We start from the raw sequence: 27,738 nt of genomic DNA on the forward strand, positions 1-27,738 counted from the left end.
CCATTATTAAATCAATGCACATTATTTAGGCTCTGGCTAAGTGCGCTGGTCTAGAATCCGGCGCTCTTTCACTTATGTACGTGAAAAGTTATGCAAAAAACAAAACAAAGTAATACCGCATACCACAACGCATATTGTTTGGGTTAGGGTGCGGGTTAGCGTTTGGGTGAGGGTGGTTCAAGTAATATTATGTTTATTATTAATAATAACTTGACCCACCCTCAACCAAACGCTAACCCTAACCCAAACAATATGTGTTGTGGTATGCGGCATTTGAAGAAAGTTGTTTTTTTAATTAATTTTTACGTACAATAGTGAAAGAGCGCCGAATTTGGGACACAGGCTAAGAATTCTGCCACCTTTTTGTACAATAATAAAAAATAATTATGAAACCAGTCGTCAAAATTAAAATTGCAAACTGGGAGTTAAATACGGTAACTGAAGCACATTTTTGTCCGGGGGTTTATATTGCTAACATTATTTGGTTTAGGTTGCGAGTAAGTGTTAGGGTTTGTCAAAGTATTTACCACTTTATTTATTTATTTATTGCAGTTTCAATTTGGACAACTCTTTTGGTTACTTAAAAAAAAATTTGTAAGATTCTAGACTTATGCCGAATTTGAAAATAAGATTTATGCAAAAGTATTTTTTGGTTTAAATTATTTACGGCCACAAATTACAGAATGCAATCTTGGGTCTTACAAGATCATGGGTTGAAAGTTTCAGTTTAATAGGCTTTCCAATTAACATTTAGACCGCAGGTTTTTAAGAATTTGACGTACCATTAGCAATATTTTATTTTAATTTTTCAGGTCTAACATCAATTTACCATTTCCATACAGGCTGCAAAACTAAAATTTGGTCGAACGTATGTTTTGTATTACGACATAAAGTATAAAATCAAAGAATTCAGTTGTGCTTTAAATTTCAAATTGTTTCATAAATTAGCGACAAAATGTCGGACTCTGGAAATAGAAAGGAAAGTAGCGCTCGGTTGAAGCGTAACGTCACGAAAATGGCGTTCAGAGGTCGGGAAAAGGTCAGTATCAAATGTTGGCTGCGTCAATTTACTAACTGTGTGCTAGTCTGCACTTGATTACACTTTTTGAGGACATCAGGTGTGCAGAGCCAAATTTTCAGGTGTGCAATTGTGTAATCATGATTTTATGCACAACGACGTTCCAGATTCAACCACATTTCAACTTTTTTTCAAAATTTATGTGTAAATTTTTTATTTCACAAAATAATATATTCTCTAGCATCTGTTTTGGTTCATCTTGTGAGTTTCAGATTAGAGTCTTCATACTTTGTTTTATCCAAGCGTCTGCTGAAAAAACACCTAAAATCACCAAACCTCGCTAAATTTTCAATAAAATTGTAGTGTACACACAAATTGCTTTATAAAAAGGTTGGGTGTGCACCTGCCACAGAATGCAGACAGGTTTTATAAAAAGGCTGAGTTGTGTTAAGATTCTGCACCTCCGGTGTGCATGAAAAAGTTAACCTGCAAACTTAAGCTCCACACCCAAGATCTTGTCGAAAGGTTTAAACAAATGCAGACTCGGTCATGATTTTTTAAAGCAGGATTCCATTGTGTTTGAGTTATTTACTTTGTGTTGTATCTATTTTTTTTACAGTTAAAGTAATTGAAAAAAATGACCTTTTTAGGCAGAATTTTTTTTTTATTTAATAGTCTGAATGTGTCTTATATGGGGAATGTTTAAAGTGGAATCCCATGAGATTCTAGAACTTTGGATTTCGAATTTAGAACAACGAATCCAGAATATTGAATCCTAGTATGTTTTTATTGAATTATTTAACCCTGATTTTGTTTGAACAGGGTTGTTCCTAAGAAAAAATTTACACTCGCCAGCAAGGCGAGCAGCTATCCATCAGCACTTGCCCAGACGGAATAACAATAGCCAAATTCGTTGGCACGCCGTCTGCAAATTGCCATTTCTTGGGTTATCGTTAACCTGTCTTGTGGTTTCTATGCGAAACATTTGTTTTTTAAGAGTCTGGTCGTTTATTTCCATGCATGGTTCAACAAATTATTGACCCATTAAGCAGTGAACATTTTTTACAGTCTTCGGTGAAAAAAATAACACTGACAATTTAGTAGCAACGGCCTGTTCGTTTATCATTTTTTTTTAAATGCTCGCACTTTTTTTTCGTATTCTGGTTTTTCTATGCTTGAAGGACGTTTCACCACTGGTTGCTTCGCGCTAGAAACAAAACGCAAAACCTCGCCTAACAGTATAGTAGCTGGTTAAACAGCAAATAATCACAAAATAATTGTAAATTTACAACTACACCATTCTTTCACATAGTAAACAACTGTATGCACTAGAGTTTCTGTGCGGGGCTATGAACTTAAGAGAGCGCAACAACATGTTTTTACGTAAACTAGTTGGTAATTCTCAGCTGTATGGTTTTTAAAATACCTTAGTGTTCAGTGGGCCGTTTCGGTCTCTTAAACGTCTTAAAAAACACTGCCTACAAATAATATAAGACATTTACATTCAAACTTATTGTTACCAAAAACTCCAGTAATTGCTTATAATTTTCTTATGCAAACAATTCAATAAATACAGAAAAGTAAAATTCTTATCGCTGGGAACATCGCAAGTCCAATAAACTTTTCCATGAGCATCAACGACCGGGTTAAACTTTTAAAAATTAACCTTTAAGTTAAACAATAAATCTCATAACTATTTACCACTGCAGCAATAGCGTCTTTGATTGTTTGCCGGTAAACATTTGTTTTTTTAAAACGGGACAAAGAGTCTTTATTACGATCTTACCACGGACAAAGAATCTTTAATACGAGCTTCGCACGTGACTTCGATTAACCTTATTATTTGTGTAGTGTTGAATGTATTGGCGTCTTGGTGTTTGAGAAAATAACTGGCGCTAAGTAATATTTCGCTTAGTAGTGGTGCTTAACACAAGTTGAAATTTCCTGGCAATAGCCACTCGCCAGTCGGGATTTGCACTCGCATTGGCGAGCGGGCGAGTGCTTAGGTCCAACCCTGTTGAAGGAGGGCTCATTGCTCATACAACCCACAAGGCCCACAGTGTTAACTTGTATGTATTGTAATCAAAATATATTCTAACAAATGTTAACATTCTTAACAACTGCTATTTCAAGCAATTTGGAAACTGTAGTACATGTACAGCTTGTGGGAATCCAAGGTTCAATATTCTACTTTAAACATCCCTAGTCTTATACTTGAGTTTTTAATTTTTAGTGGATTTGAATTTTTATAATAGAACATTTGCAATGAACCCAATTGTTTGTTCCGTTTTATAAGTAAGTCATGATTATTTAAAAGTGGAAACTTTGTCAGATTAACTAGGATTTTATAGTTATCTTACCAACTATACTTTACACACTTTACACATTTAAAAAAGAGAAATTTTAATCGGAATAAAACTTTTGACTTAGAGATTCAATCTTGAATATAGTTTCTTTGAATATTTCTTTTGAAATAAAGTCGCTATGGTTACTGTAACTTGCAAAAATCTCACCATTCCTTGAGAAAATAATGTTTTTAAGTGTTCCTGTTTGATTTAAATTTTATGCTTTTTTCCTACAGTGGTATTTGTAATGAACCATATGGGTTTGTTTTCACATGTACGAGTCATTCTCTGCGTGTGTCATATGTTATCGTGTTTTGTGTTTTGCAGATGCTGCGTTCGCTCGGGTGCGGCGATGAAACCAAGGATGAAATCATCGACAATTACGTTCACCTTGTTACTAAGCAACAGGTGAATCTTGATTAAATAACAACCACGAGTCACTTCCTGCACTTTTGTCTCCAAAATGTTTAAAACCAGATTTGTAGCGAATTGGTAAATTTATACTTTAAAAAGTTGCACTTCAGCTACCTACATAATTATGTTCTTGGTAAACTTACATTTTGCTTAACCTAATATTGTTTTTTCACTAACACTTGAAATATGCCGAAAGGAAGTTCCTATAGGGATTCTGTTGTTTCCATTCAATCAGAAAAAGAAAGCGAATAAATATCTGCAATTATTTTCACATTTGATTCTTTGTAAATATTTGTCTGATTCTATAAAGGATAATCAGGTGTCAATTTAAAACGACAAATTGTATTAAATCCTCGACAAGCTTTTGCACAAGCTGCTTTATCAGGTCAAAGTAGAAACTTTTAGCAAATGAATTTAGACAAATTTAAGCGCACAGCAATAGTATTTTTTTTTTTAGATAGTAATAAAAGTATTGTCATTTATCCAGTGTTAATAACGCTTTCCTTAAAACTATCTTTGGTAAATAATTTACAATTTTATTAAACTGTCATATAGCATATCATGATAAGTTAAGATTACCAGATTATAAATGATTTGTTAATATTATCGCTAATAATTGTTGCCCCAAGTATTTGGTTGTCTTTGAATTTTGTCAGTCAGCTTAAATTATCATTTCTTTCCAAATTTTCAACTATATTTGCTGTTGTGGTAAACTCGGCATCTAAACTCTTTTGTTTTAGAATTCTATTCAAAAACTATTGAGCGATCCAATTTAGGTTTTTCAAAAAACTAAAATTTTTGCTTTGAAAAGTTTTGAATTTATGTCGCATTTGAAATGTTTGGACCAAGATTGGCAATTTTTAGGTCTAACATTTCAGCTTCATGGCCAAAAACTTTTTTCAAATGAGAAACTCAAAATGCTTTTGGACAATAGACATTTTAGGTGAAAATAAAAACTAGAGTTTCGAAATCACAGTCACAACAGTAATTTCACAAAATTAAAATTTAAATAGTGGCAACTTGCCTTAATCGTCAAATTAGCAAACATGAATTGAGTTTCAAGTTGCAAGCTTTTGAAAAGTATTTGAATTTTTGATTTCTTACTGATATTGGCACAAATCATTCTTATTCCTCAAAATACTGAATTTGAGTTACTTATGTTGTAAGTTATGAGTAGTGATATTTGGTGGAGATATGTTTTTGCAAATGCTTGCATTTCCCTGCGGTGACCTACTTCCAGCCGCTGCTGCATTTCGATTAATGATTACCTCAAGATATCTCCACTTTACAAACACATTTCAAAGCATTACATCATAGTGTTGTTATTCCATGAAACACGTTTGCTAATAACTAGATAGCTTTAGTTTTTATTGCGATCAATTGGATCTGTTTGTAGTTAATTCTAATGTTATTTAGGGATTCCTTGTATGTTTAAATTCTAGTTCTAATGTAATTTCCATTTTGACCCAAACTACTTAAAATGTACAATGGCGTTTTTAAGTTTCTCATTTAAAACAAATATCTGAACTGCAATTGAAAATACAGCCTAAAAATTGCCAATCTTGGTTTACGAATTTTGTCATCCACATTTCTCAGGGAACAAATTGCAATTCCTTATTAATTGATTTAGTTGATTTCTAGTTTTGAGAATTCTAATCTAATTTTAGAAATACGTCAAAAAAGTTTAGTTGTCCAAATCTGATGTTTGCCTAAATGTGACTAAATTGTTTGTGGAGTGAGTTTAATTTTGAAACAGTTCTTAATCAAATTACAAGGAAATAAAGTGAAGAAAAATGTTGTAAAGGAAATTAAAAATAGCGAAACGTATTTGCTACAAAAGCAGTCTATTAAGTCCCTTACTTTTCACTCTAGCTATTATTGAAGTGTTCTCAAGTGTTACTATTATGATGTCACAGTGGTGTGTATTGTCAGCAGCTCATGTTTCAAACTGTTGTTGTTGTTCCAAAGTGAGATTCGGTTAATTAAGTCATCATCCAAAACCTGTTGCCACTTCAATCTCCATTTCTTGTAGCTTTTTGTGGATAGTTTGAAATCTGTTTTATATAATTTGTTGAAAAACATAAGAATTTAAAATGAGTGTTCTTGCTTTCAAAAATTCAAACTTTGTGTAATGCAAAATAAAACTTAACCAATAGGTTAATAAACTCAAATACATATTCAACGAGCTTAATTGAATAAATATTTCAACATATCTGAAGGACACCAAGGCAACATTTATAATTTTAATAAAACACTAAAATATAAAACTGAAAACCAGCAAAGGCATTAATCCCACACCTTGTTGTGACATTATCTTTGCTGAATTATGCTAGTGCTATTACAGTGGATTCAACAGTTTGATATATATTAGTTAAATTGTTGTTATCTTTGTTTTTGTAAATTAAATGCTTTTAGCTGTATTGCAAAATGCTTGTTTATTAATATTAATGCTTTTTTTAAGTCTAGATTTCAGTGTGTTGATAAAGAATTGATTATGTTTGAAGTGTTTTGTCAACAGTTAAGCTTTCTTTACATAATTAGCCACAAATTCATTTCAATGAAACCTGATGTATTGTATGAAATGTATTTTTCCAAAGACTAGTGTCAACAGTTTGAATTATTTGTTATTTCACCGCCACACAGTGAATATTAACAAAGATTATTGAAAGCATTCATTATAAAACTGTTTCAATCCTGTTGGTTTTTTGAAAATCTTAAGACCTCATCATGTTTTAAACAAGTATATAAAATTTAAAGAATAACTACAGTAATTTCGGAGAAATGGGTGTTATCTGGCTTATAATTTATTAGTCGGATGATGCATTTAAACAGCACTTCTTCACCGATGCTCCATAGATTGATGCCAGGTCTGCAGTCCAAAACAAAAACAAATCTAATTTATAAAACTTACCGTATATTTTTTATCATGTTTTTATTTTCTATTTTGGCCTCAATTGATCTAACAGTACTCAGGTATGCAAAAATGAATCCCTTGTAAAAAAATTACAAGCAGTTTAAGACACTTGAGTAAAAATGTTTTAACACTTTAACTGTATTCTTAGAATGTTAGTGTTTCTTAACTTTTTTCACAGCGTCCCAAACACTGAGCTATACCAGCAAAGCTTTGCCGACCTAATTCTACCCGCTGAACATTTTTAAGGGAAAAACATAATAAATTATTATTAACAAGTTAGATGTCTTTGTATTGCTTACTCAATTCACTCATGATTTCCCCAAATTTTTTAAATTTTGTAGAAATCTTGCTTGAAGCAACCTCAATAAATCTAAGCATGTGAATTACTTTAGTCTTTAACCGACCAGATCAAATGGCGACAAAGTTTTAGTTCGCTACCTATGGGTTGAGAAATCACTTTTTCTAAATATCTATTTTTATTTTTCAGGTTCAGTTTACAAAGTTCCAGCAAGATAAAAAAAAAAAGATACCTTCAATCCATAATCGGTAAAGTTCATGTTTTTTAAATTTCTACTGATTCATTAGTTTTGATTTTTTTAACAAGATATTTTGCGAATTATAGTTGTTACATTTTCTTTTTTGGACAAAATGGGGATCTTCAAAACTTTGAAGTGGTAACCAAAATCAAACTATTAAAAAAATAGATTTTGAATAAACTTGCATTCCGCATATACTTTATGTTTTATTGCGGATTATCTTTTGAACATGATATTCACGTGATAGGCTCAGGATCACGTGACAGAGGCCCATGATACTTATGAGACGCTGAACTCACAACTTCACGAAGAACTGCCCGACCTTTTCGACTCGCGGGTCGTCCTGTGCGCCGACATCGTTACGAACATCGCAACTGCTGAGAAAGCTTTCTACAACGAACTTTCCGAGGTGAACTAAGTTTCAGTGGTGATTTTGTGATTTAAGTTTGTTTGGTTTAAAACGTTGTAATATTAAGGTGTGAAATTGTTTGTATATATTATTAAACTTTTTTAATTTAAATTTATCTGAAAACAAAACTATGTAATATTTGATCATTTGTAAATATTATTACACTTTTAAATGTTTTTTATGAGGACTGGATATAACAGATCTTTTTAAAATTATTTCATAGTTAAACAGCAATTCTATTTGCCTTTAAAACTCTGTGATAACTAAATTGCATTTAAGCCACTTAAAAAAGTAGTTTGTATATTTCATAATTTCTTTTTTTTAAAACATCGCAACCAACTTTACTAATGGGAATTCTGTATTAATACGCTGTGTGTAATATATTGACAAAATGATATCGGGTTCAGCTTGATTTTCTTGTCCCGTCTTGTAAACCCTGTTCCATTGTGTTCTTATTTATTGTTTGACTACTATATATTTTTTGCCCAGTTGCAATATTATTGCCCTTATGATCATTTGCCCCTTACCGTGTCAACATTGAGAGCGGGCTTGTGCCGCTGTATAAACAAACCCGCTCTCAACGTGGACACGCTCTCAGTCCCCTTGTATTTGTTTAATACATAAATGGTATATTCGCGCATTTCCATCGTCGAGTTCTTTTTCATTTTATTTATATTACTAATTCCTTCTTGCGTGTATCTGTTGCTTCCCATTGACCTCACTACTTTCGACTTGCGGGTGTATTTTTCCGTTGCAGTTCTTATCACCGTTACTTCGCGACTTCTTTTTTTTATTTGTTATATTATCCTAAATTATTTTTCGCTTGTCCCCTTTCTATTGTAAGTTGTGAAAAGTAACATCACTCACTACATATGTACATTATTTAGCTCCGTATACATTACATAATGGATGTTATTATGCAAAGTGCCTCTTCTTACCTATTGTTCAATTTTCATTCTCTAACCATGCATCAATAGGTTTTGGTTTGCAATATGTTTGCTCTAATATAAGGTCAGTTACAAAACTGTTATTATTATTATGGAAACTCTTGATAAACTGTGGGGGGCAGATGTTAAGGGTTGGGTCTCAACTCACCTACGGACCCAGTTTAACAACACTTCTTTAATTACCCCCGATGTAAATACAACAACATCAGATGGGCTAGATTACAATTGTTGTAAACAGATGTGACGGGTTGGAATTCTTCTTTCAGTTGAAAACACGTTTATTAGCTTTTAAATTTTCATCTTGTGTTTTGCAGGAGAAAAGAGTGCGTTTTCACTTCTGAAGTTCGACTGATCTTGGATTGCTTCGAGCGACCAACAATCGTCCCTCCGTGATGCGAAACATTTATCAACTTTCCTGTTGATGAAGTGAACTGAGGGGCAGGGACGGTTCAAGGGGGTGGGGCAACACGCCACGCCTTTTATTATTTACCTATTGTGCGTAATTTTAATTTTTTTCATTGGGTTTCTAGTATGTTCCATTTTGATAAAATGGTTTTAGTTAAAAGGCATCTTTGCGTCTCATCGCAACTTAAACAATACATAAAGGCGTTTTTTTAATAACATCTTTCTAATGTCGCTTTTGTTTCAAAACTAACACCTCTCAACCTAAAACTTATATAAAAGAAAAGTGTGTTCTTATGGAGATTAAGAGGCAACATGTGACGTCATCCCTCTTTATTGACCGCTGTTACTTTTGTTTTGTTCATGTTTGGCCGACTCTTTCCCAAACCACAGCCGTGTTTATTTGAGCTTTGCCGTTTTGCTCGCTGCCTTGTAATAAGTGAGTTTGCGCCAAAGTCAAACGTCGCTTCACAACTTTGCTTCGACGAGATTGACGACCTCGCTTGTTTGGTGGCCACCCCGGTACTTTACTGTCCACACATTTTAGCGTTTTGTTAGTTCTTATTAAGTCGGTGTTTTTATACTTTACTGTTGTTTGTAATTGCCTCGCCAACATCAAGTTCACTGCATTGTTTTATTTTATTCAGTTTGATTTTCGTAACGTTTTATTTTCACGTAAAATCCAAAGTTGCCTGAGAAATAAATGTTATGATTTATAATTGTAATTGGTGCAGAACTGATTCACCCGATCCGTTAGAAATCAGTGCATTTCTAAGAAAAAAGATCTACGACAATCAGGCCATCCAATGGCAGAAAAGTCTAGACTTTTAGACCTTGAGGTCCTGGCAATGCACTGATTTGGACCTTTAGGTAAACTCCCGGCGTAGATTAATTAAAAATATTCATTAAAAGTTCAGAAAAGATAACAAAAAAGTATGAGATAGGATTAATAACACTTGACCCACTTAAACCCTAACGCAAACCCAAATAATGTGCGTTATTTTAATAATTCTTTAAATGCTGGGGAAAAAAGCCCTAACTCGGATGGTTTCTCGTCCATTGTATTTAAGATTATTACGTCACAAATTGATGTATTGGGGCCTGAAGCGTTATAATTATTAAATTATCGCACATTGTTTGGGTTAGGGCGCTGGTTAGCGTTTGGGTTTGGTTGGGTCAAGTATTGTTAAACTTAATCTTCTTATGCACATTTGTTAATGCAAATTAGTGCATTGTCCACGACCTCAAAGTCTAAAAGTCGAACTTTTTGATCCTTTCGTAGACCTTTTTGCTTAGAACTGCACTGATTTCTGACGGATCGGGTGGAAACAGAGGAATAAATGGTATGATTTATAACAACTATTGATGCAGAACTGATTGCACGCAGTGTTTTTGTACCTAAAATTTTAACTAGTGTTTTTTTCTTGTGTAAAATACTTCATTATTGCGCCTGTTTCGCAGATTAGCCAATTTAACCGTTATATTTGCCTTGGGTTTGTTTAGATTTTGTGTTTACGTTCCCTCGTGGTAAGAGTTCAACAACATTAGTTTAACTTCCTTAACAAATCACTTGTATGGTAATAGTTTAATATTTATCTCTAAATTCGCCCAATATTTTGGCCTTAAAAATCCTATGTTTTTTCTTCCTGAGTTGGTGGAGGCGCCGACTTGAAAATAGTTTTGTTTACCCCGCAGCCTTGTATTATGGGAATGTAAGTATTTGGGGAGGGGTGCCGCTTAAAATGTGGATTGCCCTATTCTGTAATACTTCAAGATGTTTTAATTTAGTCGGATAAGCTCTACCCAGGTTACAACACAATATCAAAGATGAGTATTGTTTAATCTATAATATAAAAGGCGAAGTGTCTAAATAGTATTTCATTTTTGATAAGAGTTCAATTTCCCTAAAAATTTCTTGTTCAATCATTTTAAAATAAAGTTTAAATGACAATTTATCATCTATGATGAGGCCTAAATATTAAGTGGAATTTACCTGTTTCAGTTTGTTCACCCTTATTTTAATACTGAAATTTGAATTGGTTACCAAGTAATGTGTTTTAGAATGATTAATTGATAGTTTGTCAGCCCGAAACCAGTGCTCAATTTTTTCTATATTTATTTAATTATTTTTTGAAGCTGTTTTATGTCATTATGGGAGATATAAATAACAGTATCATCTGCGTATAAACTACAATTTATATTTGAGTTTATTGGTAAGTCATTAATGTAAATTTGAAACTGGAGAGGTGCTAATATACGACCTTGTGGGACACCGCATACAGGCATCGACGGATTAGAAAGAGTTCTTCCTATTTTTTTACTATGCTTTCTGTGCCTTAAAAAAGTTTCTATTAGTTTCAAAGGGTGGGCCTCTGATACCATAATGATTTAGTTTTTTAAGTAATATTTGGTTGTCTATGGCATCAAAGGCCTTGGCTAATTCAAGGAAAACTATACAACTATATCCATATTTTTCTTGGTTATTTAATATGTTTTTATATAATTCTGTTGCGGCAAGTGAGGTTAAGTGATATTTCCTAAATCCGTGTTGATGTTTACTGATAGTTTCATGTTTTGCAAAAAATTAAGAAGTTGATGGTGCAATACTTTTTCAAAAATAGAGGTAACAGGAATTGGCCTAAAGTCATTAGGTGTTAATGGTCTACTTATTTTGGGTATATTTTCATTTTCTTCGAAAAAAATTTTTGTAAAGTTATTGTCGGTTTCGACTCAGGCTGTTTTCCTCAGGCCATTGTATTTTTAGTAACACTTTTCAAACAAGATAAGTTACGCAAAAAATATGCCCAAGTATTATGTATATAGGACATTATATCGAAAAATGTGTATTTTTATCCAATCGTAGCGTCTCCTAAATTAAAATTTTAACGAAATAAAGGCACTTTTTTCGCGCTTTCTGCGATCGCTTTGTGGGAGTGAGTAAGAAATGGAGTGATTGGTTATTCACTTTGTTCCATGTGTGTAAAGCAGTGTTTCTCAACCAGGGTGCCGCGGCACCTCAATGTGCCATTTCTAATCCTCAAGGGTGCCGCGACATATTTGTCAATCTTTAAGAATCTGATTTTTGCTCAACTTTTTGTGTAAGATTAGAGTGGAATAAATCAAATTAAAACTTCGTAAGTTGTGTAGAGTTGATGTGTGTTGTTCCAGTTCCGTTTATTGTAACTTTCTAGTGGATTACCTACGGAAAAATCTTGTAAGGGTGTCGCAATCTATTAATTATTTCTGAGGGGTGCCGTCAGCCTTATAAGGTTGAAACTCTGGTGCAAGGTGCGACCCTTAGCGGTTAACCAAGTAACAAAATGTGGATCTTGTTATCTGATTGGTTAGCCCCCCCTGCACATGATTACACATGATTATAAAAAATAAATGTGGCAATCAACATACCCCCAGAAAAGTAATGTTACGGATAGCGTAAGACCTTCGTCAGAGGCATGAATACTGAAAATACTTATTTAAATGCCATTTTACTTATGCCTTACCGTTTGAACTGCGTGTCACTAAATATAAATTTCAAATCATGAGATGTGTTTTTATGCTTCACGCGGTGATCGAAAGGCGTTAGGCGTAAACTGCAAAAAGCAAAGGCGCTGGTCGTCCCTAATCTGTTTGACGTTAAGTGTGTCTGAAATCGGTTAATCTAATGCTTCCCCACAATCAGAGTAACACCCCACAGCTTGTGTGAAAGCGGCATTAATGGAATGGCGGGTTTAATTATGTGATTTATCTGCGTGGCTCGAAAATCTAGTTCTTGGTCACCGTTAATTCCCAATATTTTGTATTTGGGTAAAACCGAGTATAAAAAAGAAAAATTAACATATAACCTAAAAGCAGCTTTGTGTTTTGTGTCTGAAATAGTTCACTTTAAAAATCTGGTGCGACAAATTAGGGAAAAGTTGCCAGAAGGAAAAAACAATTTTACTGGTATTAGATGGCCATTCTTCGCATACTAAGAGTCTCGTAGTGTTGGATTACGCTTCTGATAATGGCATAGTGATGGTCAGCTTACCTCCACATACCACTCATAAATTACAACCACTTTATGTGTCCTTCTTTAAACCTTTTCGCGTGTACTACGAACAAGCAATTGAACGTTGGTTGCGTGAGCATCCAGGAAGAGCATTTACACAGTTTCAAATCGCCGAAGCTGTTTCTCAATCGTTTGGGAAAGCTGCAACTGTATCACTATCTGTAAATACTTTTAGAAAATGTGGAATCTTTTCGATTAACGAAGATATATTCGAAGAAGATGAATTTGCGGCTTCTGCAACAACAAACATTTCTGAGGAGGATTTTCAGAACATTCAACCAGATGTTCCTGGTTCGTCAACAGCAATTGAACTTGTAGAAAGTGTCTTGGTAAAATTTCGCTCGATTGCGAATTGAATTGGGCAAGTGACATGTGTTTAAAACTGACCGCGATCGCCTATAAATATTAATATCGGTTATCGACGATAAAAGCCGATATCCTCGAATTTCACCAGGTCATGTTTGGCATCGTTGGAAAGGTATGATAAAGCGCTACACGAATTATTTGGTCTGCCAGTGTGTAAATTGATATTTGGTCTATTTTGGTCGGTTGTTGGTAGTATGAAAATTCGCGATAATACGCATATTAAATGCTGAATATGATATTGAACATTGATATTTTTTTTTAATATTAAATATTAATATTTTTTTATATTTCTAATATTTCTTTTAATTTAGAAAATATAGAACATTGTTATAGTTAGCGTGAAATTTTTTTTCTTAAATATTTAGGATAAATATGTTTAATTTGGCGTGACATTTGTGCGCTGACCCCTGTGTTTTGGCTAGCTTTTGGTGTCAAAGAGCGTTAGATTTGAAAGCCAAACATTTTGCTTGAAGCCTCTCATCGATGCGGAAATACCCAATCACGTAGATTTAATTGATCCTGAGGGTAAATACCTTAAGTGTGTTTTTGTCACACAAACCTGCTCAGATAGAGTTAAAGTTCAGCAAACCACAGATTTAAAGCAACAGAAAAAATTGAGTTTTTATCGGTGGATTAAAAGTAACCGGTAGACGGTGCTAGAGAAATCACCTAACTTGATAAATCGCCACATTTAAGCAAATTATTCAAACAACTATGTTTGCAAGCAATTTAAATTGTCAATTTAGAAAGTTTGTGATTCCAATCGAAGCTTAACAACAGTTTTAATTCGTTTGTTTTTTAATTTGACGGGAATCGGTTGCAGTTTAGAGGTCAGTGTTGATTTGGACTCGAGGTTGCAGTTTAGAGGTCAGTGTTGATTTGGACTCGAAGTTACTCTGTGTTTAAGTATTCTATGAAAAGGGCGAAACAAAAATTTTGCAGCAAAATAAAAACATTTGCAAAAGTTTTCGTCAAACTTTTTAATATTGTACAGTTAAAAAACTATGTCGGAATGCAGCAATACAAAAGGCGAAAAATTGGGCGCTGGTCTACAATTCTACCACAGCGTTCAAACTGTAAATAAACAAAACCATTAGTAAATCAACGCACATTATTTAGGCTCTGGCTAAGTGCGCTGGTCTAGAATCCGGCGCTCTTTCACTTATGTACGTGAAAAGTTATGCAAAAAACAAAACAAAGTAATACCGCATACCACAACGCATATTGTTTGGGTTAGGGTGCGGGTTAGCGTTTGGGTGAGGGTGGGTCAAGTAATATTATGTTTATTATTAATAATAACTTGACCCACCCTCAACCAAACGCTAACCCGCACCCTAACCCAAACAATATGTGTTGTGGTATGCGGCATTTGAAGAAAGTTTTTTTTTTAATTAATGTTTACGTACAATAGTGAAAGAGCGCCGAATTTGGGACACAGGCTCAGAATTCTGCCACCTTTTTGTACAATGATGAAAAACAATTATGAAACCAGTCGTCAAAATTGAAATTGCAAACTGGGAGTTAAATACGGTAACCGAAGCACATTTTTGGGCGCTGGTCTAGAATCCTACCACAATGAAACACCATTTGGGTTAGGGTACAGGTTAGCGTTTGGGTTAGTTAAGGTAAGTCAAGTATTATTATTAAACAAAGAATATAATAATACTTGACCCACCCACACCCAAATTTTGTGCGTTGATTTTAGAACTGTGGTAGGATTCTAGACCAGCGCCCATTTTTGTCCGGGGGTTTATATTGCTAACATTATTTGGTTTAGGTTGCGAGTAAGTGTTTGGGTTTATCGAAGTATTTACCACTTTATTTATTTATTTATTGCAGTTTCAATTTGGACAACTCTTTTGGTTACTTAAAAAAAAATTTGTAAGATTCTAGACTTATGCCGAATTTGAAAAAAAGATTTATGCAAAAGTATTTTTTGGTTTAAATTATTTACGGCCACAAATTACAGAATGCAATCTTGGGTCTTACAAGATTATGGGTTGAAAGTTTCAGTTTGATAGGATTTCCAATTAACATTTAGACCACAGGTTTTTAAGAATTTTACGTACCATTAGCAATATTTTTTTATAATTTTTCAGTTTTAACATCAATTTACCATTTCCAAACAGGCTGCAAAACTAAAATTCAGTCGAACATATGTTTTGTATTACGACATAAAGTATAAAATCAAAGAATTCAGTTGTGCTTTAAATTTCAAATTGTTTCATAAATTTGCGACAAAATGTCGGACTCTGGAAATAGAAGGGAAAGTAGCGCTCGGTTGAAGCGTAACGTCACGAAAATGGCGTTCAGAGGTCGGGAAAAGGTCAGTATCAAATGTTGGCTGCGTCAATTTACTAACTGTGTGCTAGTCTGCACTTGATTACACTTTTTGAGGACATCAGGTGTGCAGAGCCAAATTTTCAGGTGTGCAATTGTGTAATCATGATTTTATGCACAACGACGTTCCAGATTCAACCACATTTCAACTTTTTTTCAAAATTTATGTGTAAATTTTTTATTTCAGAAAATAATGTATTCTCTAGCATCTGTTTTGGTTCATCTTGTGAGTTTCAGATTAGAGTCTTCATACTTTGTTTTATCCAAGCGTCTGCTGAAAAAACACCTAAAATCACCAAACCTCGCTAAATTTTCAATAAAATTGTAGTGTACACACAAATTGCTTTATAAAAAGGTTGGGTGTGCAACAGCTACAGAATGCAGACAGGTTTTCTAAAAAGGTCGAGTTGTATTAAGATTCTGCACCTCTGGTGTGCATAAAAAAGTTAACCTGCAAACTTAAGCTCCACACCCAAGATCTTGTCGAAAGGTTCAATCAAATGCAGACTCGGTCATGATTTTCTAAAGCAGGATTCCATTGTGTTTGAGTTATTTACTTTGTGTTGTATTTATTTTTTTTACAGTTACAGTAATTGAAAAAAATGACCTTTTTAGGCAGAATTTTTTTTTATTTAATAGTCTGAATGTGTCTTATATGGGGAATGTTTAAAGTGGAATCCCATGAGATTCTAGAACTTTGGATTTCGAATTTAGAACAACAAATCCAGAATATTGAATCCTAGTATATTTTTATTGAATTATTTAACCCTGATTTTGTTTGAACAGGGTTGTTCCTAAGAAAAAATTTATACTCGCCAGCAAGGCGAGCAGCTATCCATCAGCACTCGCCCAGACGGAATAACAATAGCCAAATTCGTTGGCACGCCGTCTGCAAATTGCCATTTCTTGGGTTATCGTTAACCTGTCTTGTGGTTTCTATGCGAAACATTTGTTTTTTAAGAGTCTGGTCGTTTATTTCCATGCATGGTTCAACAAATTATTGACCCATTAAGCAGTGAATATTTTTTACAGTTTTCAGTGAAATAAATAACACTGACAATTTAGTAGCCACGGCCTGTTCGTTTATCATTTTTTTTAAAATGCTCGCACTTTTTTTTTCGTATTCTGGTTTTTCTATGCTTGAAGGACATTTCACCACTGGTTGCTTCGCGCTAGAAACAAAACGCAAAACTTCGCCTAACAGTATAGTAGCTGGTTAAACAGCAAATAATCACAAAATAATTGTAAATTTACAACTACACCATTCTTTCACATAGTTAACAACTGTATGCACTAGAGTTTCTGTGCGGGGCTATGAACTTAAGAGAGCGCAACAACATACCTACGTAAACTAATTGGTAATTCTCAGCTGTATGGTTTTTAAAATACCGTAGTGTTCAGTGGCCGTTTCGGTCTCTTAAACGTCTTAAAAAACACTGCCTACAAATAATATAAGACATTTACATTCAAACTTATTGTTACCAAAAACTCCAGTAATTGCTTATAATTTTCTTATGCAAACAATTCAATAAATACAGAAAAGTAAAATTCTTATCGCTGGGAACATCGCAAGTCCAATAAACTTTTCCATGAGCATCAATGACCGGGTTAAACTTTTAAAAATTAACCTTTAAGTTAAACAATAAATCTCATAACTAGGGATGCTCAAAGTAGAATATCGAATCCTTGGATTCGAATCCAGATGGGATTCGAATCCAATTCTGCCGTTTATTTCGGGTAATTGGAACCGATATAATTTAATGTTTTACCGCCGATTGTTGCGCCTAATTGTTCAAACGCGTGCGGTAAGTTGGCATGTCGCTGCGGCGACCGATTTATAGTGCTTGCTTTAAATGTAACCTGGTAGTGCAGTGTCAGCGTTTTTTCGGGCGACCAATTACCGCGTCTCGCGATAACGTTCGTCTAATAATTAAGTGTCAATCAAACGTTATCGGGCGAGCGACTAACGTGTAATGTCTGGTGTGGAGTTCGCAATTGCCCTAAATGCGTTAAGTTGCAAAAGTAACATTACGTTGTAAAACGTGCTGACCGTCTACAAAATGCGCTATAGGGTTACTTAAGGTCAACTTTAGGCCAATATTCAGTGAGGTTATGGAGTTATTCACAGCGTAATTGTCAAGAATTCGTTATGTCAATAGTAACTTTGTATTCTTTGCAGTACATTATTTGACTGCATAACAGATCATGTTAGTCAAAAATGATGCACTAAAACCCAACAATGCTTTGAAAAACAGGACCGAATTGCTTAAGACTTCTGTGTGCAGTGTTTCATTGTACTCACTATTGGCAAAAATATAAGTTTTGGCAACAACCTGGACAGTTGATATAATACAGTTTACAGAACTGCTTCAAATGACAGTTGTTAAGAATGTTAAACATATTGGAGATTTTTTTATTATAATGTACACATGTTAGCAAATTGTTTGGGCGATTTATTGCTGTGATTGTAGGCTCTCTGGGGTAGATTAAGATTAATCCCTTCCCCAAACAAAACCAAGGTTGTTTTATTTAATAAAAAGATACTAGGATTCGCTATTCTGGATTCGTTATTCTAGATTCGAAACCTATTATTCTAGAATACCTTGGGATTCTACTTTGAACATCCCTACTCATAACTATTTACCACTGCAGCAATAGCGTCTTTGATTGTTTGCCGGTAAACAATTTTTTAAAACGGGACAAAGAGTCTTTATTAAGATCTTACCACGGACAAAGAATCTTTAATACGAGCTTCGAACGTGACTTCGATTAACCTTATTATTTGTGTAGTGTTGAACGTATTTGCACCTTAGTGTTTAAGGAAATAACTGGCGCTAAGTAATATTTTGCTTAGTAGTGGTGCTTAACACAAGTTGAAATTTCCTGGCAATAGCCACTCGCCAGTCGGGATTTGCACTCGCATTGGCGAGCGGGCGAGTGCTTAGGTCCAACCCTGTTAAAGGAGGACTCATTGCTCATACAACCCACAAGGCCCACAGTGTTAACCTGTGTATATTGTAATCAAAAATATATTCTAACAAATGTTAACATTCTTAACAACTGCTATTTCCAGCAATTTGGAAACTGTAGTACATGTCCAGCTTGTTGGAATCCAAGGTTCAATATTCTACTTTAAACATCCCTAGTCTTATACTTGAGTTTTTTAATTTTTAGTGGATTTGAATTTTTATAATAGAACATTTGCAATGAACCTAATTGTTTGTTCCGTTTTATAAGTAAGTCATGATTATTTGAAAGCGGAAACTTTGTCAGATTAACTAGGATTTTATAGTTATCTTACCAACTATACTTTACACACTTTACACATTTAAAAAAGAGAAATTTTAATCGGAATAAAACTTTTGACTTAGAGATTCAATCTTGAATATAGTTTCTTTGAATATTTCTTTTGAAATGAAGTCGCTATGGTTACTGTAACTTGCAAAAATCTCACCATTCCTTGAGAAAATAATGTTTTTAAGTGTTCCTGTTTGATTTAAATTTTATGCTTTTTTCCTACAGTAGTATTTGTAATGAACCATATGGATTTGTTTTTACTTGTACGAGTCATTCTCTGCGTTTGTCATATGTTATCGTGTTTTGTGTTTTGCAGATGCTGCGTTCGCTCGGGCGCGGCGATGAAACCAAGGATGAAATCATCGACAATTACGTTCACCTTGTTACTAAGCAACAGGTAAATCTTGATTAAATAACAACCACGAGTCACTTCCTGCACTTTTGTCTCCAAAATGTTTAAAACCAGATTTGTAGCGAATTGGTAAATTTATATTTTGAAAAGTTGCACTTCAGCTACATACATAATTATGTTCTTGGTAAACTTACATTTTGCTTAACCTAATATTGTTTTTTCACTAACACTTGAAATATGCCGAAAGGAAGTTCCTATAGGGATTCTGTTGTTTCCATTCAATCAGAAAAAGAAAGCGAATAAATATCTGCAATTATTTTCACATTTGATTCTTTGTAAATGTCCATATTTGTCTGATTCTAAATAGGATAATCAGGTGTCACTTTAAAACAACAAATTGTATTAAATCCTCGACAAGCTTTTGCACAAGCTGCTTTATCAGGTCAAAGTAGAAACTTTTAGCAAATGAATTTAGACAAATTTAAGCGCACAGCAATAGTATTTTTTTTTAGATAGTAATAAATGTATTGTCATTTATCCAGTGTTAATAGCGCTTTCCTTAAAACTATCTTTGGTAAATAATTTATAATTTTATTAAACTGTCATGTAGCATATCATGATAAGTTAAGATTACCAGATTATAAATGATTTGTTAATATTATCGCTAATAAGAGTTGCCACAAGTATTTGGTTGTCTTTGAATTTTGTCAGTCAGCTTAAATTATCATTTCTTTCCAAATTTTCAACTATGTTTGCTGTTGTGTTAAACTCGGCATCTAAACTCTTTTGTTTTAGAATTCTATTCAAAAACTATTGAGCGATCCAATTTAGGTTTTTCAAAAAACTAAAATTTTTTCTTTGAAAAGTTTTGAATTTATGTCGCATTTGAAATGTTTGGACCAAGATTGGCAATTTTTAGGTCTAACATTTCAGCTTCATGGCCAAAAACTTTTTTCAAACGAGAAACTCAGAATGCTTTTGGACAATAGACATTTTAGGTGAAAATAAAAACTAGAGTTTAGAAATCACTGTCACAACAGTCATTTCACAAATTAAAATTTAAATCCCGGCAAATGGCCTTAATTGTCAAATTAGCAAACATGAATTGAGTTTCAAGTTACAAGCTTTTGAAAATTATTTGAATTTTAATTTCTTACTGAGATTGGCACAGCAGCAAACCACTCTTATTCCTCAAAATACTTAATTTGAGTTACTTATGTTGTAAGTTATGAGTAGTGATATTTGGTGGAGATATGTGCTTGCAAATACTTGCATTTCCCTGCGGTGACCTACTTCCAGCCGCTGCTGCATTTCGATTAATGATTACCCCAAGATATCTCCACTTTACAAACACATTCCAAAGCATTACATCATAGTGTTGTTATTCCATGAAACACGTTTGCTAATAACTAGATAGCTATAGTTTTTATTGCGATCAATTGGATTAGTTTGTAGTTAATTCTAATGTTATTTAGGGATTCCTTGTATGTTTAAATTCTAGTTCTAATGTAATTTCCATTTTGACCCAAACTACTTAAAATGTACAATGGCGTTTTTAAGTTTCTCATTTAAAACAAATATCTGAACTGCAATTGAAAATACAGCCTAAAAATTGCCTTTGATTTAAGAATTTTGTCATTCACATTTCTCAGGAAACAAATTGCAATTCCTTATGATTTTAGGCAATTTCTAGATTGGGAATTCTAATCTACTGGAAAAATGTTGAAAAGAGTTTAGAATTTTAAAAACAGTATATTGCAAGAGATAGTAGTTTCTATTACAACTTAAATGTCATAACATTCAATGCAATCAACAGATTCTATATTTTCCAACTTTTAGCAATAACTCATGCCATCATTAACTGTGGAAATAAAGTGAAGATAAAACGAATAAAATGTAGTAAAGGAAATTAAAAACACTGAAACGTATTTGCTACAAAAGCAGTCTATTAAGTCCCTTACTTTTCACTCTAGCTATTATTGAAGTGTTCTCAAGTGTTACTATTATGATGTCACAGTGGTGTGTATTGTCAGCGGCTCATGTTTCAAACTGTTGTTGTTGTTCGAAAGTGAGATTCGGTTAATTAAGTCATCGTCCAAAACCTGTGGCACTTCAATCTCCATTTCTTGTAGCTTTTCGTGGATAGTTTGAAATCTGTTTTATATAATTTGTTGAAAAACATAAGAATTTAAAATGAGTGTTCTTGCTTTCAAAAATTCAAACTTTGTGTAATGCAAAATAAAACTTAACCAATAGGTTAATAAACTCAAATACATATTCAACGAGCTTAATTGAATAAAAATTTTAACATATCTGAAGGACACCAAATAATTTTAATAAAACACTAAAATATAAAACTAAAAACCAGCAAAGGCATTAATAAATAACCCACACCTTGTTATGACATTATCTTTGCTGAATTATGCTAGTGCTATTACAGTGGATTCAACAGTTTGATATATATTAGTTAAATTGTTGTTATCTTTGTTTTTGTGAATTAAATGCTTCTAGCTGTATTGCATTAATGCTTGTTTATTAATATTAATGCTTTTAGAGTCTAGATTTCAGTGTTTTGATAAAGAATTGATTATGTTTGAAGTGTTTTGTCAACATTTAAGCTTTCTTTACATAATTAGCCACAAATTCATTTTCAATGAAACCTAACCTAAAAAAATGTATTCTTCCAAAGACTAGTGTCAACAGTTTGAATTATTTGTTATTTCACTGCCACACAGTGAATATTAACAAAGATTATTGAAAGCATTCATTATAAAACTGTTTCAATCCTGTTGGTTTTTTGAAAAACATAAGCCCTCATGTTTTAAACAAGTATATAACATTTAAAGAATCACTAGAGTGATTGCTTTTAATGAAATGGGTGTTCTCTGGCTTGTAATTTATCAGTCAAAAGTAATTAAAACAACACGTGTTGCTCCATGGAATGTTACCAGGTCTGCAGGCAAATCGAAAAATTAGTTGAAAACCTGTATTTTTCATCATGTTTTTTATTTATTTTGGCCTCAATTGATCTAACAGTACTCAGATATGCAAAAATGAATCCCTTGTAAAAAATTGCAAGCAGTTTAAGACTCCCTTGGGTAAAAATGTTTCAAAAAATCTTCAATATAAATTTTCACACTTTAACTGTATTCTTAGAATATTAGTGTTTCTTAACTTTTTTCACAGCGTCCCAAACACTGAGCTATACCAGCAAAGCTTTGCCGACCTAATTCTACCCGCTGAACATTTTTAAGGGAAAAACATAATAAATTAGTATTAACAAGTCAGATGTCTTTGTATTGCTTACTCAATTCACTCATGATTTCCCCAAATTTTTTAAATTTAGTAGAAATCTTGCTTGAAGCAACCTCAATAAATCTAAGCATGTGAATTACTTTAGTCTTTACCCGACCAGATCAAATGGCGACAAAGTTTTAGTTCGCTACCTATGGGTTGAAAAATCACTTTTTCTAAATATTTACTTGATTTTTCAGGTTCAGTTTACAAAGTTCCAGCAAGATATGAAAAGATACCTGCAATCCATAATCGGTAAAGTTCATATTTTTGAAATTTCTACTGATTCATTAGTTTTGATTTTTTTAACAAGATATTTTGAGAATTATAGTTGTTACATTTTCTTTTTTCGCTTTTTAAACCTAAATATTTAAACTGTTGATTTAAAAAACATATACAAAGCCTAAATTATTTATTAAAATTCACAAAAATAAATATTCCGTCGCATAACAACAAGCATTATCAGTTTCTGTAAAAAATATATTTTCTGAAAAAAAAAATTAAATTGTTTGCATGAGATTCTTTAAAACCAAAAGTACTTTAGCTTTTTAAAGTTGCTTAAACTTTTTTTTTAACTTTTAGCAATGCAGTCGGCAGCCAATGATTTCTATGCATCGTTGGAGAGGTTTACGAAGACGGTTGGATGGGAAAAGATTTGGTCGCAACACTCTCAAAAGTAAGTGTTGATTGAAATAAAGTTGTGAGTAGAATGAAATACTGATCAGATGCTAGCTTGTGCCACAATCCACTTAACCTGGGCGAACTTTTTTCAAAACATTTCTTGTTTTATGGTTCTACACTTTTGGTGAAGTAATGCAATGAAGTATGTACCTTTGGTTCGTACAGATACCTGTAATGTATTGTGTAAATTTTTTAAATTTCGTATCTGTTTGTAAAATGGCCTAGACTGGCGAAGGGTGCGGCAGAAAAACCTACCGCATTTCAAACTATGAAAAAGAGACAAAATTTATAAGCAATCAAACCATTTATTGTCTTATCTCAAAGTCAAAAGGTTACCATTTGATGTATCTACGTTTTAAAGATTACATCCTGTAGATGGCGCCCTCGAGTCACAGATTACCCATTTTTAACGAAATCTTCCACAATAAATGCACAGTGTTCGCCAGTCCAGGCCATTTTACATACAGATACAAATTTTTTTAAATTTGCACAAAACATTATTTACTTATAAAAACTAACATCTGAAACACAAATGGTAAGTCATTTGCTGCAAAGTTTCAATTCAACCTCCTGTCAGACTGCTACAGCTTTGGTACAGTGACAATTTAAAATGTGGTAAGGTTTTTCTGCCGCACCCTGTATCATTGCTGCATTCAATCACAAATGCTGCCTGAAATTTTTAATCAAACTGTTATCGGGATGAGGTATGGACATCATACTTCCAACCCAATTTAATTTTTTTATTTTTCAGACGACGAATCTTCTGCACAGTGACCTTCATGCCTGACTGAACACAGAGGTCATATCTGTCCTACAAGATCATGTTACTCAGGTTTGAATAAATTGAGTGTTTTACACATATGATTAGGGCGATTACTTTTTGACCAAAAAATTAAAATTTTAACCTATTCGAAAAACATTGATTTAAACAACATGAAGTACTGCATTACTAGGGCCTTGGCTGAGTGGGCAAAATGTTTTAGATGTTTTACTGACTGCCGTTATTTTTTCGTGTTTGTGCAAAACTCTTGAAAATGCTTTTAGATTTTTGTCATTTCAAAAAGACAAACAACTATAAAAATGCCAAAGAAAAGCAAGACCCTGGTTATTTTAGAAAAATTTAAACAATTAAGTAAAACTGTTGCCCTCATGATGCTTTTATTACAAATGGCCTGATAAGAATTGACGACCGCTGCGAGATACCAAATTTTGTGAAAATATAATTCATCAGGAAATAAATTTAGAAAATGTGGAACAAAATATGGCCCCTCTTTTATAGGCTTATATTAAATAAATGCAATTGCATTAACTTGAAATTGATGTCGAAGCTCTTAAAATATATTTATTCTCAGTTGTTTTTAAAAACGTTTAATCAATGATGTTTTATTTCTATTTACCTACTATAGCCTGTGGTGAGGTTCGAACTCACGATCTCGGTCATACCGGAAACGTCACTATACCAACTGAGCTACACAGGCTCAGAGAGGAGCAAGTCGAGAAACAACCATACGCCAATACTAGCTCAATTTGTTAGTACAAGCAACCTCATATTGAAGGGGATCCACAGTACCATATATTTTATTCAATGAAACATATGTGTGTACATCTGTTTCATTGAACATATAGAGCCATTTTGACAATAGATTGAATTTCACATATATTTACTGTGTACTTAAAAAAAGTTGTTTTTCAAGGCGTTGCATTTAAATATTAGGTTGTACTGAGTTGGTCTTAACTTATGGCCTACTTATGTACTTGCAGCACAGAACTAGCAGTTTGCCTTTGTAAGTAGGCCTTTTAAAGTTTATTTCTACATTTGTTTTATAAAATGCCAACAATCAACAAACGTTCAGCAACTATGCGTATTTTTACATATTTGAACAAAATGGAGATCTCAAAACTTTTGAGTGGTCGTCAAAATAAAACTGCTAAAAAATAGATTTTAAATAAACTTGCATTCCGCATATACTTTATGTTTTATTGCGGATTATCTTTTGAACATGATATTCACGTGATAGGCCCAGGATCACGTGACAGAGGCCCATGATACTTATGAGACGCTGAACTCACAACTTCATGAAGAACTGCCCGACCTTTTCGACTCGCGGGTCGTCCTGTGCGCCGACATTGTTACGAACATCGCAACTGCTGAGAAAGCTTTCTACAACGAACTTTCCGAGGTGAACTTATGTGATTTGATTTGTTCTTGTTTAAAAACCCTAATATATGGATTAGGCTGTAATATTTGATTTTGTAGTAAACATTATCAAACTTTTTCCAATAAAAATATATTTATGTAATACAAAGTTTCAGTGGTGATTTTGTGATTTAAGTTTGTTTGGTTTAAAACGTTGTAATATTAAGGTGTGAAATTGTTTGTATATATTATTAAACTTTTTTAATTTAAATTTATCTAAAAACAAAACTATGTAATATTTGATCATTTGTAAATATTATTACACTTTCAAATGTTTTTTTATGAGGACTGGATATAACCGATCTTTTTAAAATTATTTCATAGTTAAACAGCAATTCTATTTGCTTTTAAAACCCTGTGATAACTAAATTGCATTTAAGCCACTTAAAAAAGTAGTTTGTATATTTCATAATTTCTTTTTTTTAAAACATAGCAACCAACTTTACTAATGGGAATTCTGTATTAATACGCTGTGTGTAATATATTGACAAAATGATATCGGGTTCAGCTTGATTTTCTTGTCCCGTCTTGTAAACCCTGTTCCATTGTGTTTTTATTTATTGTTTGACTACTATATATTTTTTGCCCAGTTGCAATATTATTGCCCTTATGATGATTTGCCCCTTACCGTGTCCACGTTGAGAGCGGGCTTGTGCCGCTGTATAAACAAACCCGCTCTCAACGTGGACACGCTCTCAGTCCCCTTGTATTTGTTTAATACATAAATGGTATATTCGCGCATTTCCATCCTCGAGTTCTTTTTCATTTTATTTTTATTACTAATTCCTTCTTGCGTATCTGTTGCTTCCCATTGACCTCACTACTTTCGCCTTGCGGGTGTATTTTTCCGTTGCAGTTCTTATCACCGTTACTTCGCGACTTCTTTTTTTTATTTACTATATTATCCTAAATTATTTCTCGCTTGTCACCTTTCTAATGTAAATTGTGAAAAGTAACATCACTCACTACATAATGTACATCTTTTAGCTCATTATACTAAACATAATGGATCTTATTATGCAAAGTGCCTCTTCTTACCTATTGTTCAATTTTCATTCTCTAACCATGCATCTTTAAATGATTTTACATACTACATTTTTATGTCTAATTTGGCATCCCTGCAACTAAATTAATATTTAGTACAAGCTTTCTACGACCGTGAAATACGATTTTAACTTAAAAAAATATTTAAAATGTTGTCACTTTTTTACATGTTCTTAAATATTGTAATTATTTTTTTAAACCACAAATACGAACAGTGTGACATAATAGCCTTAATGTATGAGAAGTAACATTCTCAGCAAGGAAAATAAGTTAATTGATGGGTTTGCGCTAATTTAAAGTCATTTACAAAACAGTTGTTATTAATATGGAAACTCTTGATAAACTGTGGGGGGCATATGTGGCTGGTTGGTTCTCAACTCACCTACGGACCCAGTTTAACAACACTTCTTTAATTTACCCCCGATGTAAATACAACAACATCAGATGGGCTAGATTACAATTGTTGTACACAGATGTGACGGATTGGAATTCTTCTTTCAGTTGAAAACACTTTCATCAGCTTTCAAATTTTCATCTTGTGTTTTGCAGGAGAAAAGAGTGCGTTTAGGCTTCTGAAGTTCGACTGATCTTGGATTGCTTCGAGCGACCAACAATCGCCCCTCCGTGATGCGAAACATTTATTAGCTTTCCTGTTGATGGAAGCGAACTGAGGGGCAGGGGTGGGGCAACACGCCACGCCTTGTATTATTTACCTATTGTGCGTAATTTTAGTTTTTTTAATTGGGGTTGTAGTATGTTCCATTTTGATAAAATACTTTTAGTTGAAAGGCATCTTTGCGTCTCATCGCAACTTAAACAATACATAAAGGCGTTTTTTTAATAACATATTTCTAATGTCGCTTTTGTTTTAAATCTAACACCTCTGCGACCTAAAACCTAAAACTTGTATCAACGAAATGTGTGTTCTTATGAACGTTTAGATGCAACATGTGACGTCATCCCTCTTTGTTGACCGCTGTTACTTTTGTTTTGTTCATGTTTGGCCGACTCTTTCCCAAACCACAGCCGTGTTTATTTGAGCGAGCGCTCGTCTCCCCAAAGCGCTTTGCCGTTTTGCTCGTTGCCTTGTAATAAGTGAGTTTGTGCCAAAGCCAAACGTCGCTTCACAACTTT

General features: G+C 33.4%; 1 protein-coding gene across 3 annotated transcripts; it reads left to right on the forward strand.

Annotated features, from left to right (window-relative positions):
• The first annotated feature begins 851 nt into the window (after window positions 1–851).
• LOC146162973 (myc box-dependent-interacting protein 1-like) lies at window positions 852–27,221 on the forward strand. Of its 3 annotated transcripts, none has more exons than XR_014494515.1 (7): window positions 852–1,039; window positions 3,691–3,771; window positions 22,883–22,937; window positions 23,265–23,358; window positions 24,115–24,195; window positions 25,382–25,543; window positions 27,154–27,221. XR_014494515.1 is itself a non-coding variant. In XM_083381515.1 (6 exons), exons 1-5 carry the CDS (start codon window positions 15,642–15,644, stop codon window positions 24,152–24,154), a joined length of 354 nt encoding a protein of 117 aa, XP_083237641.1. In that variant the 5' UTR covers window positions 15,465–15,641; the 3' UTR covers window positions 24,155–24,195; window positions 25,382–25,577. The 3 variants fall into 3 exon arrangements, 1 of the variants encoding a protein (XP_083237641.1); XR_014494514.1 differs by lacking the exons at window positions 852–1,039; window positions 3,691–3,771 and adding exons at window positions 15,465–15,725; window positions 19,353–19,433; XM_083381515.1 differs by lacking the exons at window positions 852–1,039; window positions 3,691–3,771; window positions 27,154–27,221 and adding exons at window positions 15,465–15,725; window positions 19,353–19,433 and having other exon boundaries at window positions 25,382–25,577.
• The last annotated feature ends 517 nt before the right edge of the window (window positions 27,222–27,738 follow it).

The sequence above is a fragment of the Ascidiella aspersa genome, chromosome 2, assembly GCF_963924565.1.
Source record: "Ascidiella aspersa chromosome 2, kaAscAspe10.2, whole genome shotgun sequence".
Taxonomy (NCBI): Eukaryota; Metazoa; Chordata; class Ascidiacea; order Phlebobranchia; family Ascidiidae; genus Ascidiella; species Ascidiella aspersa.